The sequence below is a fragment of the Cydia splendana genome, chromosome 2 (assembly GCF_910591565.1).
Source record: "Cydia splendana chromosome 2, ilCydSple1.2, whole genome shotgun sequence".
Taxonomy (NCBI): Eukaryota; Metazoa; Arthropoda; class Insecta; order Lepidoptera; family Tortricidae; genus Cydia; species Cydia splendana.
The window spans coordinates 205,694-233,204 of NC_085961.1; the positions used below are offsets into that span (position 1 = coordinate 205,694).

Here is a 27,511-nt window from a genome sequence, read left to right on the forward strand (position 1 = left end):
ATGTCTTTTCGTTCGCTCCAGTATACGGTCCGATTTCACGAAAAAGTGCGATCCCCTTATATCTCGGAAAGTTGTGAAGATATGATATTAAAAATAGGCTCAAAAGACGCATAATCACGAGAGCTGTAAGGTGCAAAAATAATTATTCGAGAAAGTCAAAAACAAAAAAAGTTATGGTCGAAATAGTGAAAATAAAATTCAATTTTTTCCGAATTTTTGATTTTGGTGCTCGATAATTTGGAAACGAAGAATAATATCAAAAATTTGAGAAAAACGGCTCTGGACAATTTAGTCAGCTACAATTTGAGCCTAAAACAAAGACGATCGGGTTAAGGGTTTGCCCTGTACTCCCTGTAGCTTAACCTTAAAATAGTCAAAAAGTCAGAACGACATTTTTCACAGGACATTTATGACTTCATGTTTCGCAGAGTTCGTTATCGGTGTTTGTTGTGAATTATCGGGATTATGACGGCAGAATAACACTTGCACTGCGTGGGCTTTTAAAATCGCTGCAGATTTTTCTTGGTCTAACTCTATCTATCCTGTTTGAGACGGGCGTAGATAACGCACTGTTCGACAATCTATGCATTCTTGTGGTGGTGGAAATAGAGATAGAGGGAGAGGGAGAGGGAGAGGGAGAGGGAGAGGGAGAGGGAGAGGGAGAGGGGAGAGGGAGAGGGAGAGGGAGAGGGAGAGGGAGAGGGAGAGGGAGAGGGAGAGGGAGAGGGAGAGGGAGAGGGAGAGGGGAGAGGGAGAGGGAGAGGGAGAGGGAGAGGGAGAGGAGAGGGAGAGGGAGAGGGAGAGGGAGAGGGAGAGGGAGAGGGAGAGGGAGAGGGAGAGGGAGAGGGAGAGGGAGAGGGAGAGGGAGAGGGAGAGGGAGAGGGAGAGGGAGAGGGAGAGGGAGAGGGAGAGGGAGAGGGAGAGGGAGAGGGAGAGGGAGAGGGAGAGGGAGAGGGAGAGGGAGAGGGAGAGGGAGAGGGAGAGGGAGAGGGAGAGGGAGAGGGAGAGGGAGAGGGAGAGGGAGAGGGAGAGGGGAGAGGGAGAGGGAGAGGGAGAGGGAGAGGGAGAGGGAGAGGGAGAGGGAGAGGGAGAGGGAGAGGGAGAGGGAGAGGGAGAGGGAGAGGGAGAGGGAGAGGGAGAGGGAGAGGGAGAGGGAGAGGGAGAGGGAGAGGGAGAGGGAGAGGGAGAGGGAGAGGGAGAGGGAGAGGGAGAGGGAGAGGGAGAGGGAGAGGGAGAGGGAGAGGGAGAGGGAGAGGGAGAGGGAGAGGGAGAGGGAGAGGGAGAGGGAGAGGGAGAGGGAGAGGGAGAGGGAGAGGGAGAGGGAGAGGGAGAGGGAGAGGGAGAGGGAGAGGGAGAGGGAGGAGGGAGAGGGAGAGGGAGAGGGAGAGGGAGAGGGAGAGGGAGAGGGAGAGGGAGAGGGAGAAACACAAAACGAAAAACTTATACAGAGAAACATAAAAAAGAAAAAGTGCCACGAAATGGTCTCACCTCAGCATGTTGCTGGCGGCTGCTAGCAGATAGCTGATGCTGAACCCTGGCAGTACCTAGTGGAGCTCGGGTTTAATACAACATAAACACACGCTGTTTTGGTCATCGGACTCGTCTCGATGAGCACTTAGGAGAGTAGTACCCAAGATAGAGCTGATGCTGAACCCTGGCTGTACCTAAAGGAACTCAGGTTTGTTGCAACATAGGCACACGCTGTTTTGGTCATCCGACTCGTCTTGATGAGCACTTAGGAGAATAGTACCCAAGATAGAGCTGATGCTGAACCCTAGTTGTACCTAGCGGAACTCAGGTTTGGTGCAACATAGGCACACGCTGTTTTAGACACCCGATTCGTCATGATGAGCATTACCCAAGATAGCTGATGCTGAACCCTGGTAGTACCTATTGGAACTCAGGTTTGGTGCAACATAGACAAACGCTGTTATAGTCATCTCTCGTCGCGTCAAACTGCTGTCAAGAAAATTTCATATCTTGCAGCAAATGGGCCGCTGCCGATCACCACTTCTCGAGTTGACTACGGATTTGCCGTGTAATAATTTTCTTGTACTTTGAACATTAATATATCCTGCTTATTAATCGAAAAATGAAATATGTACCTATACTTATGCGCCACGGCGACAATTATTCAAACTTGGATACGCGTGTGGAAATTTTGCAATTTGTTTGTTCACATGCGTTATGTCCAGGATACTTGTGTTAGTCTAAGAATAAAATAATTATCATTCAACGTTGTAGTTTTATTTTGTAACTTTTTCCTTATCCAGACTTTCTCGTCGCTCAGCGACAATATTTTTTCGAATTCCGTAGATTCATTTCCAATGTGCTCGATAGTCGTGTGAGGCACGAAATCTGTGAATTTTTTTTTTAGGGATGTAATGTTAAAGCTTTTTTTAGTTGCGCGTGTTAAACTGGATTAACTACCGTTTTTCTGATGTACCTATTCGATTTTAATACGTTGTTTATCTAAATAATTTAAGTATCACAAAAATAGCCGCAGCACCGTCTATATACTTGTATGCGGGTAGGTACTTAAATGAATATTAGGTACCTCTAGGAACCTACTAGTAATGTACGTTGTTATTGCGCGTGACTGTTAACACCTTTAACCATTTAACTGGATTTATCTTACAACAAATTTCTGCCCGCAACTTTGTCTGCGTGGAATGATAATGATGTAATAGTGATAGACAGATAGACAGACAGAGTTACTTTCGGAATTAGGTATAATATTATGTAGGGATAGGGATTAAATGAGTTCAAACGTCAATTTTACCTGACATTACTTACAGTCATATACTGTAATCCTTACAACTCTTTGCAACATGTTTAATAAAAACTAATATGTTGCTACATTGTACTAATGGGAATTATACTGAGACACACTTAACCTTTAATCGAACTGTCACAAAAGCCGTTGCAACAATGTGCGAACATAATTGTTGCCTAAAAGGACAAAAAACATTATCCTTTTTACAGCACAACACATCATTGTCACTTAAAAGCATTTTGGACACTTACTCACTTCTCGAGAGCACTTCACACAGTTAACAAACTAAACTCAACCTTAACTTTACAGATATAAGGTTGTTTTTAGATCGCAGAGGGTGAGACTAGGGTTGTCGCAAAGGGTAGAAACGTTTATTAGCGCGTTGGGTGCAAGTCGAGCGTGCGGGATAACCATCAACCCTATTGAGTGTATTTTGTTGTCGATGGAGTTTCTGTTGCGAATAAAACGGTGTTTTCGTTGTTTTGTTTGGTGCAATTACACTGTTATCGAATAACGGTTAAATGAAATGTAGCAGTTTATTTGTAACCGCGTTCGAATTATATATAACTAGCTTCTGCCCGCGACTTCGTCTGCGTCACGTCACGAGTGCATTTATACAATTCAAAATTAATAAGTTAGGTACCTACCTATATAACTATGCGCAGAACCGAATCTAACAATAAAAATCACGCAGTCGATGTGGTGGAATATGTTTGCAAGAAGGCCCGTTTCGAGCTGAAAGAGTTCCAGCTGCGATCGCGCCATTACTATTACATTACGTGCTGTTCAGCTCGTTCGTGGTGCGCTGCGCGTGCCGTGCCGCGACCGCTGCTGGCTGGAAACCATCGCGAGCGCGGACTACCTACTGGCCGAAGGGAGTGATATTTCGGCAGTTCCGTGGGAGTCTACTAGTCCTATACCAGAACAGGTGACGCAGCAAACAACTGTTGTCACCTAAATAGTTTTTAGTTTTTTAAGATTTTAACTATTGTATGTAGGTATGTTATTAGTCTGTAAGGGCTGTATCTATATGAGTCTACGAGTATGTTGCTTAACAATAAATTATTTGAGATTTTTTTTAAATCTTGAATGCACACTATTTCTCATGAGTAAAATGACTCTAGCGACTCGATTACATATCAAGGGTCCATTTAAAGAACGGTATCGCTATCATCACAATAGTTTCTCGGCCGAATGCCCGCTAATAGGTGGAGATTGCAGATAGCCTGATACGTATCACCGAGTGATAAGGGTCGCCGCGCAGCGGTGCTAGTTTCGTGCGGGTATCACTGATTAAACTGCTTGCATTAAACTCGCTAAAAATGTGCAAAGTTTATTACTTTTTACTTCGAAAAACAACTACCGAGCCTACAAATCTACAATAACGCTTAATACGCCATGTGTGCGAAAGAGGCAGACTGCAAAAGAGAAAATGTGCCCACTTTTGAGCTTCATACTGGCCGCTAACGGCCGCTGGAATGTAATATACTAAAACGTAATGTTAGTGGACTGAAAAATACACTCACAAAATATACAAAAATACATAGGTACATTGTAAAATTGACCGTTTTGGGTTAGATACATTAGTTAAAATTGATATGAGTTACAGTAACAGTGTCCAAGGCAAATGTAATCATAAGTTATGTAGCCTGTCTAAAAGCTATAAGTTACATAACTTTCCAGAACATGTGAGCTCGTTATGATGTGTCGGTACCGGCGCGGTGTCAGTTACCGGCGCCGTTACCCTGTTACGTCCGTTTCCGCCACTACACCACCAGCGAGACGGATTCCCACTAGTGTCTGGGCGAAACCGGATTTTTCGCCGAAACTTGTGATTTATGTACAAAATATGATTTTTATGCTGAATCATGCCGATACCGAAACCGAGGCTTGTTTTCAACGAGGTCCAAGCATTTTATCGCTCAGTGACATTTCTGAATGATGTTTCTTAACAACGGCGTTAATCCTAGGTACATAGGTAATATAATATTAAATATAACTAAGATTGCTTCGATTACTTTCATTCAGTCATGTTTAATATATATTACCTATATACTTTCACAGTGGCTAAGAATGATTAATTTCGGGCAAGACCCGATCTTGTGATCTTTTGGAACACCAGACCAATCGTTCTTTTGGCTAAGAAGATATTTGTAACTAATTGTTTTCAAAAGTCCTAGCTTCGAGAAACATTTAACCCCTCAGTTAATTACAAAGGGTTCCGGCAGTCGGCAGTGTCGGCAGTGGCGGCAGTCGGCAAACACACTGCAATTAAACTACATTCGTCTTGCCCCGAGTGTTTGCTCTTATTCTCATGTCCACGTGGTGGCACTATTTTTGACAGTAATTGTTTACTAAAAAGGAAATATATTTATTAGGATATAGGAGGCAAACGCATGTGCTCGTTCGCCTGGTTGCAAGCAATTACCATCGCCATGGATACCTGTGTAACACTAGAGGTGTTGCAAGTGAGTTGTGACATTTAAGATGGGAGTGCGCTCTTTTCTTGAAGGTTTGGAGGTCGTATCGGTCTGGTCAGGTAGTATTAGATTTTTTATAGGTAGTAATTTTCTAGGTTTCCGTGGATGTCTTGAACTAGTGTTTTCGATCATATGAGCTTGATTATAATATAAACTACTGTGTTTACATAACTGAAATATACTTCTCACATGATTACCATTAAATTTCGCGTATTATCCCCAAACTTACCCAATCAAACATCAAACAAAAGACAAGCAGAATCCGCAACCCCCGCCAACTATCAAATTAAACCCCATTTAATATCAAATTGAAAACTGAGTGTATTAAGCTAAACGACACTCGGCAAACATCGAGGGCAATAACGGGGGCTCGTACCCTTCGAGACTAACATATGTCAAGCGTACTCCGAGAGCCAGCCAATAGAGACCCGTCCTACCCCTCTTTGAAAAGACTTGGAAAAGGGAAAGCGGGGGTTCGCGAACTAAACCGAAAGACCTTCCTAAATTGGCCACCAAGTAATTGCTTTCTTACGCCAAGATAAAAGTGCGTGCGTGCAAGCTAATTTCGTTTTTATTCCATAAAACATAAAACACAAAAGCTGCGAAGCCCCACCGTGGCGGCGGCGTTTGTTAAATAATGCGGTTGTCAGTAATCTCGTGCAAAGGGTCGCGGATAGAGTAAGCTCCAAGTTTTATAGAAATTGTTGGATTAGCATTGTGGGCCGGATGAATTACCTTTATACTGAGTTTGGGAGCTCATTCACGCTCCTTCGTCACGGACGGGGGCGCAAGTTGGAACATATTGTCACACGTTACACACTAACTTAGAGCGCTTCAGAAAGGCTTTTTCTCTTTGCCGTTCTCCCTTGCCGTCACATTCCTTTTATTTTAAGGAACTTATTGTTTATACTATAACTTTAATTTAATCATAAAACGGTGAACGTCAAGGTCTGCGACGACCGAGCACCACGTAGGGTCGGAACGTCCCAGATCAAAGTTAGTATGATATTAGAAATCAATTCAAAGGTTAGGTTAGGTTATACAACTCGCTGCTTCTTGAAGCTGATCCGATTCTGATGGTAAAGTTTTATGAATAAGGGGGTAGGTATATATATACCTGCACCTTAACCCCCCTCGAATACACATCAGAACTTTTCTCGAAGATCCGTTCTATCTCATGGAGCTAATGTGTTGTGTGGGTTGTCCGGTGCTCGGTGCTTCTTGCCCCAGGGTTTACTACTTATAGTGCGAAAGTAAATACACATACCTGCACTCTAACTTCAGGCAAGTTGACCTTCATCGCCAGTTCCTCTCTCGAATACACATCAGGGTAGTGGCTCTTCTCGAAGGCCCGTTCTAGCTCGTGGAGCTGGTATGTGGTGAAGGTTGTCCGGTTCCGCCGGTGCTTCTTCTTGCCGTCGGCCGCCGGGTCGTCGTCGGAGGCTGCGGGGGACTTGTCGGGGTGGAAGCCGTCGTTGCTGTTGCACGAGCCTTCACCTGGAACATAGAATTAGGGGGTATATATAAGAATAATAAAAATGTGAAGGCAGTTAGGCTGTAAGATAATTTAAGACACATAAAGAAGTCAAGTCAGTTTTTGATAATCTAAATAAATAGACATAAAAATGTATCAGTAATAGACACTATTTTTTTGGCGTAATGATTTTACATATATAAAAAAAGCAAACTTATTTATATTAGCTATGCCATAATTATACGGGATACCACTTAGCGTTAGTCGTTTGACGCCATGATTTTTGAAGTGATAACTTCTTTAGCGGCGCTGAGCACTTTTTGTGATGGGGAAAAAACTCGGGGAAAAAATGTTAAACTCGCGAGAGCGTAAGACGTGACGTCACGTGTGACGGACACTGTTACAATGTCATTGAGTTTTTCTTTTTTGATTTAAATGCGATCTAGTGAGTTTCCCTCAAACTGGTACTAATATAACTCTAGTACTCACAGTGATGTGCTGGGTTTCATGTAATGCGACGAAATAACGCTAAATGGCGTTAACCTCAATTATACATAGTGCTGCAGACATTTTGCACTAGATGGCGCTGTTATTAATATTTTGAGTTACAATGTCATTGAGTTTTCACTTCGGCCGGCACTCCCGGAGTGCAACCCGTTGTTTTTTTTTGCTAGCCTATTATGGTGTCCCACTGCTGGGCAAAGGCCTCTCCCCTAGTCTTCCACGAATCCCGACATAACGCCTGCTTTGGCCAGTTACTGAGAAAGGTGTCTAGGTCGTCCCGCCATCTCCGTCTGGGCCTGCCGCGTCCGCGCCCGTCTTCTGCCATCCACTTGGTATAAGTATGAATTATCTCAAATTAATTTTTCGGGCTCGGGTGCTAATCCCTTAAACAAAAGCCTTTGTTTCTTTTAAGAGCAGTGTACAGCACGTGCCAAAGCAACCATGTCGTTTAAAAAGCATCTATCGTGATAGTATTAAGGTTCTAATTCATATGACAGATCGTTCAGAGAACAATCAGGGTGGGTTTACTAACGAATGGGCCAAAAACGTTTCCCAAAGTATCACATCCAAACTATGTTTCCCAAATTATCATTTCCCAAAAAAATGTTTGGCAAAACAACTTATCGCAATTTTTCAGTCAGCAATAGACTTTTTTGGCAAGTTATTGTTTAGCAAATAATTACTTGGACAAGTTTCATTTTACCAAGTACCGTAGAGTTTCGTATCTTCGCCTGGATTTTGACACTTTTCCCAAAAAATCTCTCAAATTTGAAAGCATTTTAATCCGTTAAGACGAAAAAATGTTTTTTAGTACTCCCAAGTCCCAACTATCAGTATACACCACTAAAACTTAGAATTTCTTTGGTTAAGTTGGTAATAAAATGGCCCCAAAGGCATTAGGCGATGTTTGGGTATTTTTCCCAATCTTCGCCTATGGCATGCTTTGCCGCTAATACTTTTCTGTGACTTACACATGTTAAGTCGTATCTCCTTGGAATGTGCTAATATACTATGAACCTTAACCAGACTAGGCATAATTTAAAAAAAACGGGGTAGTAGGCGAAGTTTGGTAACAGTCTGAAATTGTTTTCATACATTTTCTATAATGAAGCTAGGGCTGCCAAAAATTAACCGACATGCCAAATAAAGGGGAGTAATGGTTTATAAGTAAAAAAAAATATTTTTAACAAAATTGTATAATTGTTGCAAAATTGTCGTTATTGTCGTAATTGACATCCAATCAACCTTATTTACACAAAGTGAGACATAGAAATGCCTATTTGGTACCTACTCAACATCGGTAAGAGTAGAAAAAAACATTTGCATATAGCGTAAACTAAAATAACCAAACATAAGAAAATATTTAAATTTGGAAACAAGTAATGTCATCCACCAATGAAAGTGGTACAAAAAATTTGTCAACCCTAGGGGTAGGCTAAATTTGGCAACAAGATGGACGCAAAGTACCCTCACCAATGTTTTATCCAATTGTGTCTTCTAAACGTAGGCTAGCCATTAAATAATAGTTTCACATGAAAAAGAAATAGTTATAGGATATAATCATGTAAAAAGTCTATCATTACCGGGTCCGTATCACCGTTTAAAACTGAAGTTAAAACACTGGTTCAAAAAAACGTGTAGTCGGTGTCACGAAAAAACCTCACTAAAGGTCAACTGTGTGAAGTTAGCCGCAGATTGTTCGAAGAATGTTGACAACCGTAAAAAATACTTTGTTTTTAGCAGTTTTATGTAAGGCTTACATTAGAAACATTTTGTTAATGGCAACTTATGTCAAACTAGGCGAAAATAGGTAGCGCAGGCAAAGATACGAAACTCTACGGTATTATTTAGTCAAATGTATCATTAAGCTTAACATATTGCATGGCATACAATTTACATACCAATAGATATTTTTATTTTTGCTTTTATTCGAAATACTTAATCCCGACCTTGTTTTTTTATCATTTTGGTTATGTTTTACGCATACGGATGTGATTAGTTGAACCATAAACATTATAATTAAAAAAAAAAACGATTTCTATGAGGGCCGGTGAAAGATTATTGTAGATGGTGCACTATGTAGAAAAGGAGGTAAAACCACCCACTTTTCTAGTAGCATATATTTCGTTTCTGTAAGGGTCGTAGTTCTAGCCTAACCTAACCCACTTCTCTGATAGCAGTTCGGTTCTGTGAGGATCGCAGTTCGAACCTAATCAAATCCACTTTTCTAGTAGCATTTCGTTTCTGTAAGGCTCGCAGTTCTAACCTAACCTAACCCACTTTTGTTCGGTTCTGTGAGGATCGCAGTTCAAACCTAACCTAACCCACTTAACGGCTTTTTTGGAATATAATATTAGCCAATAAAAAACGTTTGCTAAATATTTTTTTGTCCTAACAACATTTGACAAAGTAAAATCATGCCAAGTGATAATTTGACCAAATAAATTATATGCGAAGAGTAACGTTGCTAAAGGTTCCTTTGGGAAATGAAACTATTGCGATAAGTTTGTTGGGAAGTGAAATTTGGCGAAAGGTATTTGGCCCAAACGAAAGTACACCATCAGGGTGGTCTTTTTTTGGAGATAACAAAACGTGTTATCCCCAAATAGGCTGTTTCATGAATTTGAACCATATAATTATAATGGTAAATTTGCTTTTTAAACGGACTTGTTCCCGTTACTTATGTCTGAGCTATTAGCAGTAAGCATTGTAACCACTGCATAAAGGAAACAATACCTTTTGTTTAACAGGTTACGGTCCGAGCCCGAAAAATTCACCTGAGATAATTCATACTATAGCTGCACTAGCCCATCTGTCTGGATCCATGCGCTATGATATGACATGTCATAAATTATACTATTATTAATTTAGTAACTGTCCCGTAAAAATATGACAGTTATACACAATAGATATAAAGACAAATACAACGAGTCTACTTATCGACGATAAGTATCATCGTGCGTAACATGTGTAAAAAAATTAAGCCTAACCTAATCTAAGTCTACATACGTAGTACTTAATCCTTCCTAACTTAAACCTCATCAATCATTTGTTTTCATGGAAAAGCGCAATATAACAGTCGTAAACAACAAGTAAACGCTTGCTTACTTTATAATTACCATACCATGATCATATATCACCCGCCTGCATTACACTTGCAGTACAAGCACATGTGCGAGTTGCGATGCGAGTACATGCATGTAAGTACGAGTTACCAACTATAAGTTAGTAACGTGCGCGGTAAATCAACACACGTGTTCGAGTAGATGGATGTGTATCCTGGCCTGATGATGGGTGCTTCATGATTCAGAACGGGATTGTATTTAGGTGAACAAGTAGTAAAACCATTATAGTTATTTGAATTAACAGATCTCAGTTATATGCTTAGATGAATTTATTCGCTATGTGCTAAGTATGCAATGGAAGATCTAAAAGCGATGTTCACGCTCAATGTGACGTTAAAATAAAAATTTTCGTTGCTTCTTACTAGATACCTCTTTGACCCTTGCCCTGTATCAACTGTCTATCAAACGTTTCATATTAGGTATAAGTAAACTTCAAAGAACTACTATGATACACAGACGGTTGATGCAACTGGTCCTTACTTTGTCATTCCTGGTTCTATTTGTGCAAAACCTGAAAAATAAGATTTTAGTTTTTAGTGACTTGACAGCAAAAAGTACAGAATTAAAAATGCAATTAATTAATTTTAAAATAAGTGAGACCGTTTTCTGTACTAGAATAAAAGGCCAATTATGCAAATCTATCGAGCACTTCCACTACACTACGCACAGTGCACAGTGGTTCCCCCGCGCCACGCTATCATCACAAAACTTAAACAAACAGTGATACCATCAGGCGGAGTATCATTCGTCATCGCGTATCGCGCCATCGCCTTCCGTGCCCAACTTTAATTGTTATGAATGTTTTCGGTGAAAATTTAACTAGTTTGTATGAAATTATGGTAAGTAAGCTGGTTGTGAAGTGAAATACGCATGATTTCCCGTGGATTCATGACTGTAGTTATCTTTCCAAATGATAACCTAGCTTGTTGCTTAGAATATTTATTAAATTGTCTACGTCCGAGAAACTACTATTTAATACGGAAACATGTTTAATACAGATTACATTGACAGTCCCTGCCATTGAAGTTCCTGCAATCATCTTATGAGCGTACTATGTTATCCCAGTATAAATAATTATACCTCTATAGGGCTATCGTGATCCCCCTACTGATTCCAAAGTTTAGGAGTCACACGAACCTAAAATCACAAACATTAAAACTTTGCTAAGGGGTTGACAAATAGGGTTGATATTGTTTTGCAGAAGAATATTACAAAAACTTTAATAGAAATGAAAAAAATATTAAGTAGCACCTAATCACGCAAAGTTTATGTGTAAATCAGTTAGTCGTGGACGCGGGTGGTATTTATGAATTTTATCATTCAATTATTTTGTCTACGCTTGTGCTGCCCACAGTTACACAGAGGCATCCAGTGAGCAGACACGAGTTACAAAGTACATGTTTACTCTATTCCTATTTCTCAGAACAATCGAAGAACTCAATTTCCTTCTCATTTTGTACTTAATGAGGTACTAGCGACTTTCATATTGATTGTCACTGTGACAAGGTACGAAAAGGTATTAAATAGGTCGAAAATTAAATTATTTCACTGTACTATAGTTAAAACAGAAAAAATACAAAAGTGAAAATTCTCATATGCTGAACAAAATAAGATAGAGATTGTATGTAAACTTGAGTATGAAGATTGTATACCGAATATCAGTATTATTTTACAACACACCATTTATTTCAATGAAATTTCATTAATTGAGTACCCACGCATTAGCATTTTGAAGTAAGAGAAAGTAACAATTCAGACTGATACAAAATTGCTCTTGGCTAATTTTATGATAGAAAGATGTTTAATGACTTTTTTTAAACATCGAACCACAAAGTGCGCAGTAGTTTAATTGTATCTTGGGCACCTGTAACTATAATTTCATTTATTATCGCTAATCAAATCTCACTCCCACACTTGAGTGGCCGCAGCGTCGCGTCGGCAATTACAACAAACCAACAACAACACCGTGTTTCACAAACACATGTATTTATATGTCAACTGTCACTTACGAGCCCGATTAAGAAAAAGCGACAACTACTAACAAATTGAGCGATCAAACTTGATTATATTTTGTCCCACTCGCTCGTATAATCAAACCCACTGTGCGAGCAAGACAGCCTCACGCATTAAGATCGGCGCGATTACAACTGTTCGGCCGACAAAACAAATAAAAATATTATGGGCAACGCATTAAGACGTGCATTATCATGATAGGATCTATTTTTTGTAATAATTATCGGTAATCTGGCAACACTCGGCATAATGGCCGTTTTTACGGCCAACCCTAATCACGTGTCAGATTTGTCGTTTTGCTACATATTAAAGCTCTTCGGCTTTAATGATTATTCACATCAATCTTCCCATTCTAATTTAAACCATATCACATCGTCTTAAAGTGTATCTTAGCTTATGCTTATTGACAGATTAATGACTGGACATGTTAATCGTAATTTGATTGTCTGTCCGTCGGTTAATTGAGAGTACTGAATATAATTTTAATTAGTTTCACTTGGGTAATGATTTGGCGAACGACTGACAGCGTTAAGAAATTGACAATCAAATAATTTCGTAAGTAATATTAAGACTAGTTTTTGTTGTTTAAGTATTAAGCACTTAATTTTCTATTGACAGGGTGTAACACAATACTTAAATAATCATTATACAATTTGTTTTTCAACTATCACTGAATAAAAAAATAAGAGGGTTTTGAAAAACGTACCTACTTAAAAACCTGCTCCTTTTATGAAAGAGTTGAAAAGACTACAGTCGGTACATAGGTATCTATTTACATAGATGACCTCAGTCGTTTACAAGTAAGGTTCAGAAATTATACAGCGACATGTAAACAACTTTGATATTGTTGGTGTCTGCCTGTCCCCATAATTGAAACCACTGGGTAACCATTCGATTCCATCAAACCGAATTGGGATTGACTTCATTACAGACTTGATTCGAATGATGGCAGCCAATCATGATCGAAAACCGAGGCGAATGAGGAATCATCGGCTCCCGGACTATAATGGGGGCGCTCGGACTATAATAGAATGGGATAAGGCTGCGGCCGGTGTTGCGGCGGCGGGCGGCAGGAACTTTGATCGCACAACTTTGATGGTCTTCATGTAGCTTCAGGGAACTTGGAAATGTAATTGCACTGCACATTGTTAAGGTAGTTGTTGATAGCATATTGTATATATTCAAAATTTTATAGAGATACTATGACCATATTGCCTCGGTAACTATTACATGACTTCATTTATTCCAGGCAATAACATTTGCTTGCAAGTCATCGGATGTTTATGGTTTATATTGAATAAGCAAATCAGGAACTGTTTATTTTTGTTTAAACAGCTGAAACATTGTTTCTTTTAGATTGAGAATTTTGTTTTGTATCTGATTGAAACTTGCCGTGGCAATTGACAATACCTGAAGAGAGGGTTTTTGCCTTTTTTTAAATGTTTGTATAAAGTATTACAAAAAAAATTATATGTCAAGGCTGCTATTATAGAGATAAAATGATATAGATATAAATGTAGAGCTACCTATATAGACATTTCACAGCACAATATAACAAATTGTAAATACACAAAAAAAATCCTTATATATTACATTTACCTAACTCCAATGGCGATTTTTCTGCTTGCAAGAGCGTCAATTTATAATGTCAAACCAGTACGAATATTACCGGGGCCTAATTCCGCTTACCGCTCCCGCGCTCACCACATCCCTTACCCTGGCCGAAGCCTTACCGGACGTGGTCATACGTTGCAATCGAGTCATCGACGCAGCCTTAATCAACACACACATACGTGACATACGCATACACGAATACGTCTTACATGTCACAACATTGACAACCGATGCCCATAGGCTGTAAGCCGGAGGTATCACAGACCATATACGACCATATTTTGACAGTCATAATATGTATTCTTGTAAATTGACAAACTTTAACAATTTATAATGTAATGCTATTAATATTTATATGAAAATAAATCTAATATTATCTATACTGAACTAGACGAAGCAAATGCTCGTACTCTGAAGTAGTAGGATTGTGTGTCATTCTTACAGGTGATTGCAAAAAGTGCATTGGCACAAAAACCGATTAGTCACGGTCCTTTTTGTCACATATTTGTTGCTAAAATAGAATACGCTCAATGCGCCATAGTTCATTGTACAAATCCTGAAAGATAAATTTGTCTTTTAAAGTTAAAACTTGCATTCACATTTTTGATATGAATGAATGAATGAATGAATAATATTTATTTCAGGACTAGTCCCATATTATATTTACCAGTTCTAAATTAGAAGCGTAGAAAGTAATCAATCCTAAGCCAATACCTATCAATATGCTACACAACGGTAAGTTGAATAATGCCTTCCGACAGGTAAGTATATTAAAATACGTAAAAACAAATACTACATTACAAGAATGTGTGGAACCATAAAAAAATTCAGAGTAGGTACCGTGCTTGCTAGATCTATTCAATCTACGGTCTGTGCCCTAATACCTAGAACCTAACCTAATTTGATTGGGGATCGATTGGTGGGGCTGGGGGGGGGGGTCGAGTACTGGACAAATACTACTTGTGAGTGCTCTTGTGTATATCTGCGCTAGTCTTGGTTAAACAAGTTGCATATATTATATACTGAACACTGTTTATAAACTAATATAGGTGGTATATATCCATCCTGTATTGTATATAGGGTGGTGGGTAACAGAAGCAATATCTTTGTTTTTTTTATTGTTTCATACATTCCGGCTGATGTAATGACGCTGATTATTTCTATGGGACAGCCACTGCACTGTATAGAACCCAATCACCGTATATATCAAGCCACCCTGTATAGTATACAGGATGGCGTGTAACAGGAACAAATAATATGTATTTAAATTAACTTGTTCAAAGTAAGTCGGTAAAACAAATTTGGTAGTCTAACCTACTTACAATTACTTCGCGTTTACACATTACATTTTATAATATAAAAGTAACTGACATTAAAATACACGATATAAAAGTAGATGTTCACTTGCACCATCCCACTAACCCGGGGTTAACCCGTTAAACCGTTAACTCAGTGCACAGTGTCAAAATGTACCTACTGGTAACCATGGTAATTCCTGGTTTAACCGGTTAACCCCGGGTCAGTGGGATGGTGCAAGGGGCCCTAAGTCGCCACTTTGTAAGTATCATGCAGTGTTTAATCATCCTATTAAATCACAACAGCTAATTCGATATTGTATATTGTTTTTTTAAAATTATGTGATACTGTTTATAATGTAAGTGGAACGAATTATAATGGTTACCCAATTATACGTACACATTCGTGACACACGTCCACACTTATTCCGTTATAAGCATAACCTTTTCAGGTTATAGTTTCCCCCAATTAACTTCGTAACAAACAAATAAGCTTCGTAATCAGGAACGGGGAACTCAAAGACTGCCTCCCATAGACACTACGTTTTAAGACGATAGTGGGCGACCGCTTTGACTTTTTAATTTATTTTTATAATTATGAATGAATGAATAATATTTATTTCAGGACAAAACCCATATAATGCTTATATATTATAAGAGTTAAGAGAGGAAAACGAATTGCCTACAAATTTTGAAAAACTTCCAACTCTTATACCTAACTACAAAATTTTAAAAAAATACACGGAGGGGGATATACTGTGGTTAAAATACATCACTACATCCACCAAATTGTGAGTGTTGATTTGGACACTGCTTTTTTTAAATTGGTACATGCGGACTACTTAATGTATAACACCGGTACACAGTAGCCTTACCAATGTCAAATTGGGATATTCGCTCGCGTCTGCGTAACTTACTTTCTATACAATATCTCGCTCGCACTAATATACCAGTACAAAGCGAGATGCATAGAAAGTAAGTTACGCACATGTTATACCTAGTGAATATGTCAGTGTCAAACTGGCCCCTATTTCACCAAGCCGACATTTGTCAGTGACATATGTCGAGTGACAATTGTCAAGTGACAGGTGACAAGTGACATATAACTCTTTAAACTCTCGCGTTTTGTACACATATTTAATTACACAAACGGGTCTACCGCGATATAATTTCATTGTTTTTACCTTTAAGAAATTGCAGCTACCCGTTAAATAAACATTAAACTTTAACGGGTAGCTGCAATTTCTTTGTCTACCCCGAACATTTTTATAAACTAATTTCGGGTAGTTTAGTGGTGTTTTATTAATATCTCCCGTGACATTTGTTGGGACGTCAGTCTTTCCGTGACCACAGCTGGTGCAACTCAGCTGAAACGTCGGAATTAAAGGTAAAAACAATGAAATTATATCGCGGTAGACCCGTTTGTGTAATTAAATATGTGACAAGCAGTGGCGTAGCTAGGGGGGGGCGGCGGGGGCGGCCCGCCTTGGGTGTCACCCATTTGGGGGGTGACACCCGACCGTGAACATCAGTAGTGCCATCTATAAAAATTCGTAAAACTGTGGCAGATTGCACAACCGCCATTAAGGAAATAATATACAACATGCCCACGAGGAACCCGAGAGATTTTGACAGAATATTCCTGATCATATTTAAAGACTAAAATGTCCTATAAACTGTTTTGGAATTCGCCTAGTTTCATAGTCCAGTACCACCAGCATAGCAATGTACAAATTGCAGAACATTCCCAAAAAGCGGAAACGTTCTCGAGAATGTTCTCAGAACATGGAAATTATTGTTCCGCCATCTTGGATTTATTCCAAAATTTTTTTTTTGTCATAGGTATCTAGAGGCCTCTATCTCCTGCCATGCCAAATCTCAGCGCGCTCGCACAAACTTGAAAAAATTTAAATAAAAACTCGGCCATTTTGTTTTTATTTAATGCAGTTTGTTTTGTCTCGGGGCCCTCTATGACATTTGGTCGAGCACCCCCCACCTATCACACACCGTTTAAAAGTTGCCATACAAAATAAAAGTGGCCAGTTGTCCCGCAATTGTAGTATTTTTCCAAAAAACAATTTTTCATAGGTATTTAGGGGACCCCGAGATTCCGTGGCCAAAATTTCAGCGCACCTAGTGCAAACTTGAAAAAATTAAAAAAAAAAGTCGGCCATATTAAAAAAAAAACATGGCGGCGTCAAAAACTACCAGGGTCCCTCTATGACATTTGGTCGAGCACCCCCCACCTAGGTCTGACCGTTTGACCGGGCCGTCATACATTTTTCTGACCGGAAGCGGTAGACCAAAAGTCGGAATTTTCTGGGGGTAAGGATACTACACCTAAACTATCGTGAATATTCATGGTATAAACTACGATAAATAAATAAATTCTCGTTCTCGGCAACTTTGGAAAGTTTTTTTTAATTATGTGATTATTTCTGTAATTGACAAAAAAAAGTTAAAATTATTTTTGGGTGACAGTTTTACAAATTATAGCATTTACATTTTATGTACAAAAAATCGAAAAACGAGAAATTCTCATGTGGAAAGTTTCGCAATTTTTTTTTTTTTTTTTTTTTACGTAAATCTGCAATCGGCTGTTCTAGCCATAATCAGATGGTGTTTCTTTTTTTTTTTTTTTTTTTAAGTTGTTATGTAGGGTGGTGTTCCACTGAGCACCATCACCAGTTTACGTGGGGGCTTATTGTCTCAGGTCTAGCCCTAGGATGTGCCATCTTTTTAGCCTCGGTGTGTAGTCTTGTTCGTTTAACAGGTTTCTGGCTAATTCGTTGCAGTGGTTTTGAAGTCTTTCTTTGTACTTTTTGCAGTATTCGTTTACCTCTTGTTTTATAGTTGGTATTTCTGTGTATTCATGTATTTCACTATTTCTGACCGATAATGGTGCACACGTGATCATTCTTAGGGTTTTGTTCTGGAATCTTTGAAGTATTTCTAAGTTTGAGTTGCTGGCTGATCCCCATAGCTGTATTCCATAAGTCCATATCGGTTTTATTATACATTTGTATATGAGTAGTTTGTTGTTAAGTGTTAGAGTTGATTGTCTTCCAATTAGCCAGTATAAGTTCCTGCACTTGATATCTGCTTCTTTTCTTTTCGTCTTGATGTGGTTGGCCCAGGTAAGTCTTCTGTCGAGGTGGAGTCCTAGATATTTGACGCAGCTTTGGCTAGGAAGGCGTTCGCCTCACATAGTCACTGGTGGGCAGTCTCCCTTGCGTAGTGTGAAGGTTATTTGGACAGATTTTGTTACACTGGGTTTGAGCCTCCAGATCTCGAGCCAGTGTTCAATATTTTTCAAATGTGTTTGTAGTTTTTGTGATGCGATTTCAGGTTTTTTGTCACTTGCAAGACAAGCTGTGTCATCTGCATATGTTGCTGTGATCACTTCATCGGAGACCGGCAGGTCAGCAGTGTAGATTGAATATAATACTGGGCCGAGGACAGATCCTTGTGGGACTGATGCTTTAATGTCATATAGGTTTGATGTCTCTTCGCCAAATTTGACCTGGAATTTTCTTTCTAGTAGGTATGACTTAAGGACCATGTAGTATGAGTTGGGCAGCCTTGTTTTTAACTTGTATAACAGTCCTTCATGCCATACTTTATCGAAGGCTTGCTGGATATCAAGGAAGACGGCAGCACAATATTCCTTGCATTCCAGTGTGTTTCTTATCTTTGTTACAACTCTGTGAACCTGTTCGACTGTAGAGTGTTGTTCCCTGAAGCCAAATTGATGATTAGGGATGATATTTTCCACTTCTAGTATGGGTTTTAATCTTCTTAGGAAGATTTTTTCAAATACCTTGGATATCGTTGGGAGGAGACTTATTGGTCTGTATAAAGTAGGCTCTGTAGGTGGTTTCCCAGGCTTTGGCAGCATACAAATTTGAGATACTTTCCACAGTTTAGGGTAATAGTGCAGTCTAAGGATAGCATTGAAGAGCATGCATAAAAATACAACTGGTTTTCTTGGTATGCGTTTCAGTATTTCTGCAGTGATGAGGTCAAAGCCAGGTGCCTTTTTATTGCCCAAATGTCTGATGGTGTTATATACTTCATTTGGTGTCACTAGTTTTAGTGGTAATGACAGCTGTTGATCACTCGTTATGCATTCTTCCACTAATTTATCAGTGTCTGGGGACATAGAAGTGTTAGGTGTGAAAATATGACTTAAGTGCAAAGCAAAGGTTTCTGCTTTTTCTGCTTCTTTTCTGGCCCACGTTCCCGACTGTGTTTTTATAGGAGGGATTGGTTTTTGTGGTCTTTTAAACTGTTTTGTTATTTTCCATAGTGAATAGTCATTGCTTTTAGTCGCTGTTAGAGATGAAAGCTTCTGTTGCAGTGTGTAGTTTTCGTTTTCCTTGATCAATGCTCTTAGTTCTCTGGCTGACCTATTGAGTGCTTTTTTATCTTCTACATGCCTACTTTGGTGGGCATTTTCTTCGAAGTCTTCTTTTTTCCTGTATCTTGTCTCGGATTTGCGATGGAATATTTTTAACCTTACTGGATGTTTTGTTGTATGGGGTTGAACACCATGCAGCTTCTTGAATTTTGTTGGTAATATAGAATGTTGCATCATCTATGTCTTCCGCTGATTTTAATCTTATTCTGAGGTTTAACTCTGTGTTAAGGATGTCTGTAAATGTAGTCCAGTCAGTTTTGTGATTGCATAATGCCATGTTTTGTTCCTTGTAAAGTGCCGTGGAACTAAAAGTCCCTATCACTGGTGTGTGGTCTGAAGTAGAGTCGAGGCAGCTCTCCATTTCAAAATATATGTTTGAAAAACCCTTTACAATGAAAAAGTCAAGGAGATCAGGGCATTTCTTAGAATCTGTAGGCCAGTATGTTGGTTCACCTGATGATAATGTGGTCAATTTTAGTCTGTCTATGCACTTTTTTAGTTCTCTGCCGCGGGTTGTCACTAATCTTGATCCCCAGTGTGTGTGCTTGCTATTCCAGTCCCCGCCGCATATATATCTTGAGCCAAGTGATTTAAAGTATAACACTTTAAACTCTCGCGTTTTGTACACATATTTAATTACACAAACGGGTCTACCGCGAAATTATATCGCGGTAGACCCGTTTGTGTAATTAAATATGATTTAAAGTAGTTGTAGAACATTGCTTCATTGATATTGTGTTTAGGAGGACAATATACAGCGCTTACATTATACTCCCCGGATCTATCCTGAACAGTGATTGTAGGGGCTTGAAGGTAATTTTCCTTAAATTGACTGTGTGTGAAGTGCTTTATATTTTTTTTGATTAACACTGCAGTACCACCATGTGATGTACCATCAGGATGATTGGTGTTGTATACTTCATAGTTTTCTAGTTTAAAGTCTTTTTTATCATTTAGGTGTGTTTCTGATATTAAGATAATGTCAATTTTGTTTGTTTGTAGTAACATTTTAAGATCGTGTTGGGTTGGGGCCAAACCGTTTATGTTCCATGTTGCAATTCTTAATTGTGTCACTTGCGGCTTATAAGGGCGGTGATGAGGGACATTAGTGTACCCATTTGTTGTATTAGTAGCTCTATTTGCTTGGTTTGTTTGTTAATAGTTTGTATAAGTGTATATTGCCAGTCACTATTAATTTCATTTTTGTTCGAAGTAGATTCATGATATGTGGGTTGGCATTCTTGCCTTCTTACCCTGTAAGGTCTATTGATGTTTTGATTTATCACATTACTGTATGATGTATTGTCTGATGTTCCCTGTACCAAGTTCATTTTAACAGGTTGGTATGAAGGTTCAACTGATACGTATGAAGGTTCAACTGGTTGGTATGAGGGTTCAACTGGTTCGTATGAAGGTTCAACTGGTTTCACTATTTGGGTGTTAGTCTCATCCTGACTGGCCTTGTTTGTTTTGGGTGTTTTGTTCCTTCTTCGGGCTGCTATTTCCCGGTATACTTGGCAGCCTTTGTAACTCCCAGGGTGCTTACCTCCACACAGTGCACATGTGGCAGGTGTCTTTCTGTCCTTAGTGCATGTCTTACTGTCATGGGCCCCCGCACATTTGACACACCTATAGGGCCTTAGACAGTTGTTTTTAGTGTGTCCATATTGTTGACATCGGGTACACTGCACGATTGTTGTACTTTTATGTGGGTCTTCTATTTTCGCAATTAGTTTTGCAAATTTGGAAAGTTTTTTTTTAATTGTGTGATTATTTCTGTAATTGACAAAAAAAAGTAAAAATTATTTTTGGGTGTCAGTTTTACAAATTATAGCATTTACATTTTATGTACAAAAAATCGAAAAACAATTTTATTTTGGCGAAATTGACGTAAACTCTTTAGTATTTTTTCCTTATTTTGGCCTCAGAAATGCATGGTTAAAATCTCTCGGGGTTCCTGGTATCAAAAAGAATAGATAGTATAGAGGGGTCCTGTCATTGTAAATTTTGTAGTCACTGTAAATTTACTGCCATCTATCGACACACGACTAAAACTCAAAATGAAAACGTATAAAGTTATCAAAAAATGTATATATATGGATAAATGATTTTATTATTTTTATATCATTTTGATCCATGTTCATTCACTGATATCTATGTGTTAAAATTGCTAAATATGAAACGGTGTCGTCACGCCATCTAGCCGAAGATAGGCTAAAGGTGTGTGCGGCATCTATTCGAGAATGACTTTTACTTCCGAGAATTCCGAGGCACGTTTTTTCCTTAGACTTTATTCGTCTTATACGAAGTTACATATGTCTTTGCTGGTATGTAACAATAATATGTTGGTGCCTCGTAGGTTTTTTTATTCAGAAAGTTTTTTTTATTATGTGATTATTTCTGTAATTGAGAAGCTATGTCACTTTCTAATTGGGTGACACTGGACTATTTGAAATTCATTGTGAAATGGGATTTTACAGAATCTCTTTGAAATCGCGCACTTGGCAAAAAAAGTTTTTAATTTTTTTTTAACGTAAATTATTTGTATATCTTTCACGGGACAATGATGACTCGGACCTTTGGGAGGCGTGCGCGGAGCCTAGGCCAACATGTAGACCCTTATGACACTTATGAAATGTGGGTTACACCGAGCGGATGCTGTCCTTGCCCGTGTCATAGAACGCGCGCAGAGGCAACACCCGCCAGGGTGTGGACTATTGAGAGTTCATGGAATCTAAAATGAAAGCGATGGAATAAATTGTGAGCTATGGAATATTAAACGTAATTTTATAATTGTAAAATATTAAACATATTTTACAATTTTGATTGAATTTTGGGGTGACACCCACAATTTCCGCCCCGGGTGCCACCCATGCTAGCTACGCCACTGGTGACAAGTGACATTTTCGTAAACTGTTTTTGTATAGAAGTGCTTATAAACTTGACAGGCATTTAGTTACAATTGTCAATCTTTCATTTAATGACAATGATTTGGTGAAACAATAATAGTTTTTATAAGTCGACATGGTTGTCAATTTGTCGGTAATTCTTGAAATGAAATCGGAGCTGTGTCAGGCTTAGGTGACAATTGTAGTGTTTTCGTTGTTAGCAAACCCCGTTATTGGCAAACGTTGGCAAAACTATGTACCCTAAATTCGCCTTCAGGGTACAAATAAAAATCGCTTTAAATCGCTTTTAAATTCTTCTTAACAAGCATGAAATCATAATAACACTATAAATAGTAATTGTTGCCTACGAAGGCGTTTAGTACTTCAACATTTAGGATTTGAATTTGGAATAAGCTTCAGTAATAGTTTTGATTAAGTTGGGGACCGGTAGCGAAATTAGGTATGTTTAGGTAGGTATTTTTTTTTTAATAATTTACTTGGGCGAAGTTGGGCACTAACGATAAAGTTAGGGTTTTGGTTAGAAAATGAATCTCCACGAAAGCAACAGAGGTGATATTCTTATACAAGGGAATATATAAAGTAGGTACGAATAGATTTCTACTTTGACGCTTGAGAGCAGTGAGCACTTTGCATTTGGAGAAAAAATTACTTAAAAGTAACAAAAAAATAATGCTTTCACGCCTTGTCAACAAATAATGTAGGTATACGCTGCATTAGATGGGGTTGGGATCTCAATCAATATCATGTTAGTGATGACAACACGGCACATTGAAAGCAATTAACGATCTCTTGTCAAGAATTGACAAATATATCGACTAGTAAAAATTACCCTTGTTTCACAAAATAATTGTCATTAAATTTAAGATGGACAATTGTACCAAAATACCTGTCATGTTTATATGAAATTCTATACAAAACAATTTGTGAAATTGTCACCTGTCACCTGTCACTTGTCAATTGTCACTCGACACATGTCACTGACAAATGTCGGTGTGGTGAAACCGAGGGCTGTCATTTTTTGACAATTGTCGTACCTATCCTACTTGGTGAAATAGGGCCCTGGTGGTACAGATGTAGTGCATAATTGTTTTCCATCGTATTTTCTCGGATTTGTCATGCTACTTCAGTCAACCTCGGTATTTTTTGTACCGAGACTGACTGAAATAGTAAGACTCGTTCGTACGTTTCCGTGGAAATACGATGGAAAATAAATTTCATTATGCACTACATCTGTAGCCGTGCAGGTGTCGGTTTGTAACAACAAAATTATGTACTTTAGGATATTGATCAAAAATTATTCAGGTATTATATTCAAGGTCAGTTATTTTTTTAATTACCCAATGAGTTCAAGTGAATGAGTGAGTTAAGATATCGCTGGTGCGACATGGTGGAGGCGATCTACGCGAACTTCGAGTCAACAATTGGCGAGAGGTCGCACAGGACCGAGAAAAGTGGCGCAGTCTTGTGTCGGAGGCCAAGTCTCATTTTGGGTCACTGAGCCAACGGAGTAAGTGAGTAAGTAGGTAATGAGTTCGGCTAGTTTTTTTGCGCGAGTGCGCCATCTAGTAAATAGGTAATCTGTGTCGGAAATAAAAGAATAACAACCAGAATTAGCCGCGACCAGGTCGCGTGTCACCTTCACCTGACCACTCACAACTCCTATTCCCATGACATACGGTCTACATTCGCTCAGTCAACTGCGTGGTGGTTGTAGATCGGCGATAATATTGAATTAATGGGCTAATTAATAATTTCACACAAATTATACCGAGAGTGACCCCGTTTGGGCGATCCATGGTTTTGAGGTTAATTTTCTTATTGGTATTTAATTTTTAAGAAATGAAATACATGTCGACCTAATCCCATAATAAGTCATAGATATAGGCTATAGTTATTGTAATACCATTTCAGCCGAATAATTCAAGTTACTGTAGTAGACTTAGAGAAACCGGGAATCATAATTCAAAAAAGCTCCAACAGATAGAGAAGCTTCTCCTCATCGATATTGGTCAAAATAGGAATCTTGAAAGGATACCGATGGCTGTGTATTAATTACAAGATGGCGTCGATGGGACCCGATCTTGATATGGCGCACGGCTCCCGTGGCTACCAGTTTCCTTTGTTCAAAAACATCTTTGTTCAATGTGTAGTCAAAAGAGAACAAAAATCAAATAATAGTAGATTGTACAACAAGGGCATAAAGTGACCCATTTTTACCCGAGGCAATTTTTTGGTCTGAGCGAAGCGAAGACCAAAATAGTAGACGAGGGTAAAAATGGACATTTATGCCCTTGTTGTACACTCTGCTTTTCACTTCGATTGCGAGGAAAATAAATTATATTTTTCAGGGCAATTTACACCACGAAATTGTCGTAAAGCGAAAGAACATAATACGTATTTAATTACACAAACGGGTCTACCGCGATATAATTTCATTGTTTTTACCTTTAATTCCGACGTTTCAGCTGAGTTGCACCAGATACAAGATAGAATGCAGTTGTGGAAGTGCGTACATTGGCCAAACTAAGCGCAGCGTTCAAGAGAGGGTGAAGGAACACATAGCAGCTGTTAAAAATCGCCATGTAAACAAATCCGCAATAGCTGAGCACTTGCTGACAACAGGAACGAATCACTGGATTGAGCTACATAAACCCAAAGTCCTCTCCAACGAGCGACACTATTATCCGCGGATCGTGAGAGAGGCGATTGAAATTAAAAAACACCCTAAAAATTTCAATCGTGAGGACGGGTACAAATTATCGTCTACTTGGGGACCAGTGATTCAAATGTTGAAACCAGCGGATATATCTTCGGACCAGTGTACGGATACTGTGAGTGTTGCGTGTCGTGCCGTGGACAATAAACATTAAACTTTAACGGGTAGCTGCAATTTCTTTGTCTACCCCGAACATTTTTATAAACTAATTTCGGGTAGTTTAGTGGTGTTTTATTAATATCTCCGTTGACATTTGTTGGGACGTCAGTCTTTCCGTGACCACAGCTGGTGCAACTCAGCTGAAACGTCGGAATTAAAGGTAAAAACAATGAAATTATATCGCGGTAGACCCGTTTGTGTAATTAAATATGTGTACAAAACGCGAGAGTTTAAAGTGTTATAACATAATACGTAACCAATTCCCGCCAACTAACTTTTTAATATATTTTTTTTAATTTTCAACATGTGATCAGAGTTTCAGACGCTTGGTTTTCTGCCAAGTCAAACATTTCGGAGCATTTTTGAACGATAATCGACTCCTATTTTATGTGATTTACTAAATTTAATGACAGAAAAAAGGGATTTCTAATAAATTGTAGCAAAAATAAAACAATATAACAAGTTTTGTCATCTACACAATTTTATTGCTCAGTAAAATTTGCAATATTTTTTAACTGTTTGGCTGTTGAGACCGATTACCTTAGTCTTAGAAGAAAATTTTACTTTTATGCTCTAGAGCATAAACTGCGATTTTATGTCGTCTACGCACGACATAAAGGTGCACTTTTTGAGCATGAGAAGTGAAAACGTACATTTTGTACTTACAACAAGCTACGCTACACAAGCATGACTTTTGATTTGTGAAGAATTTATCAATTTGTAAGTATGTATGTAGAATAATTTAATATTAAAGTTGTCCGCTGTCTAAGCAAGTTGTTATGAAACTAATTATCAAAAAGATGACAAAGTTCTGTTTGTCAATTTGACTTTTTATTTCTCTGATTATTATCTCTTTATTCTAACAAGTTTACATTATTTTCGAAGCCTTATAAAATATTACATTAATGAAATGCTACTCTCGAAGTAAATTTAGAATGAAATCTATCGCAAAAAGTAAAAAACTTGTTTTAAGAAAGGTATTGGTTCATTCTATAAGTTTACACACAATTAAGCAAAAGAAAGACGAAAAGGCTTATCAAATCGAATGTATCTCAATTAACTTGAAACAAAACACATTCCTTTCGGTTTCAAAACCGCCTCATTACGATAACACCTTTAAAACGCAATATAAAACAATAAATGATACTTCGCAACCTAATGTAGCCAAAGTATCCAAACATGGGTGTGCGCAGGAAACGGCTGTCAGCGCCGGCGCCGCGCCCGCCGCCCCGCGCCGCCCGCGCCGGCCGTAATGGCGCAGTTGCAACATTATCGATCTCGGACGGATCCGGTGTTGCGACAGACGGAGGCTTCAGATTCTAATACGAGTGTACCACTGTAGAACTTTAGCCTCTGCCCGTGACTTTGTCTGTGTAGAAATCATTGAATGATTTTCACCACACCAGTTCGTTGCAATAGAAAAAGTTGCATTTTATCCACAAGACTGCATGGCTAAGTAAATTGATGCAAATTTTGAGTTTTTTCTTCAAGACTTTAAAATCTTTAAATGATGATTTTAATGATAAATAGTTAGTATCGTTTGTTTGGATTTAATAAGTATGTAATTTTTTACAGTTAGTGTTTTCCTCGGGTTGCTATCATATGGTGAATGTGTTTCACATCAAACATTTATTCAGCAAATAGGCCACACAAAAAAAAAACTATAAATAAAAAAACAAACAACACAATTACTTAAATTGTTTAGAGATGTAAAACTCTCTAAGTGTCAGAGAAATATATTTATTCTTAAGAGATGAATAGATGATCCAAGACTTGAATTCTTATATAAATAATTAAGACAAGTAATTCAAAGATAAACAGACAAGATCCGAATGAAACGTCTCACGTTAATGCCACTCAAAAGTATAGTTACATATATAACATGACATGTAGCCCATGTAGTTGTAGGTACGCTTAAACAGACCGTGGCTTAATTTCTGGAATGAGTGGAACACGAGGATTTCAACAAGAACTTTGCCTCCTTGTAAAACAAATAACTACATATTAATCCTTTCCCACCCCCTTA

At 38.6% G+C, this 27,511-nt stretch overlaps 1 protein-coding gene across 1 annotated transcript in view; it reads right to left on the minus strand.

Annotated features, from left to right (window-relative positions):
- LOC134801744 (retinal homeobox protein Rx3-like) overlaps positions 1–27,511 on the minus strand; it is a 69,105-nt gene that overhangs the window by 36,867 nt on the left and 4,727 nt on the right. Inside the window, exon 2 of the mRNA XM_063774344.1 lies at positions 6,524–6,753. Coding sequence (XP_063630414.1) covers positions 6,524–6,753 — 230 coding nt within the window. The remainder of the gene's footprint in view (positions 1–6,523; positions 6,754–27,511) is intronic.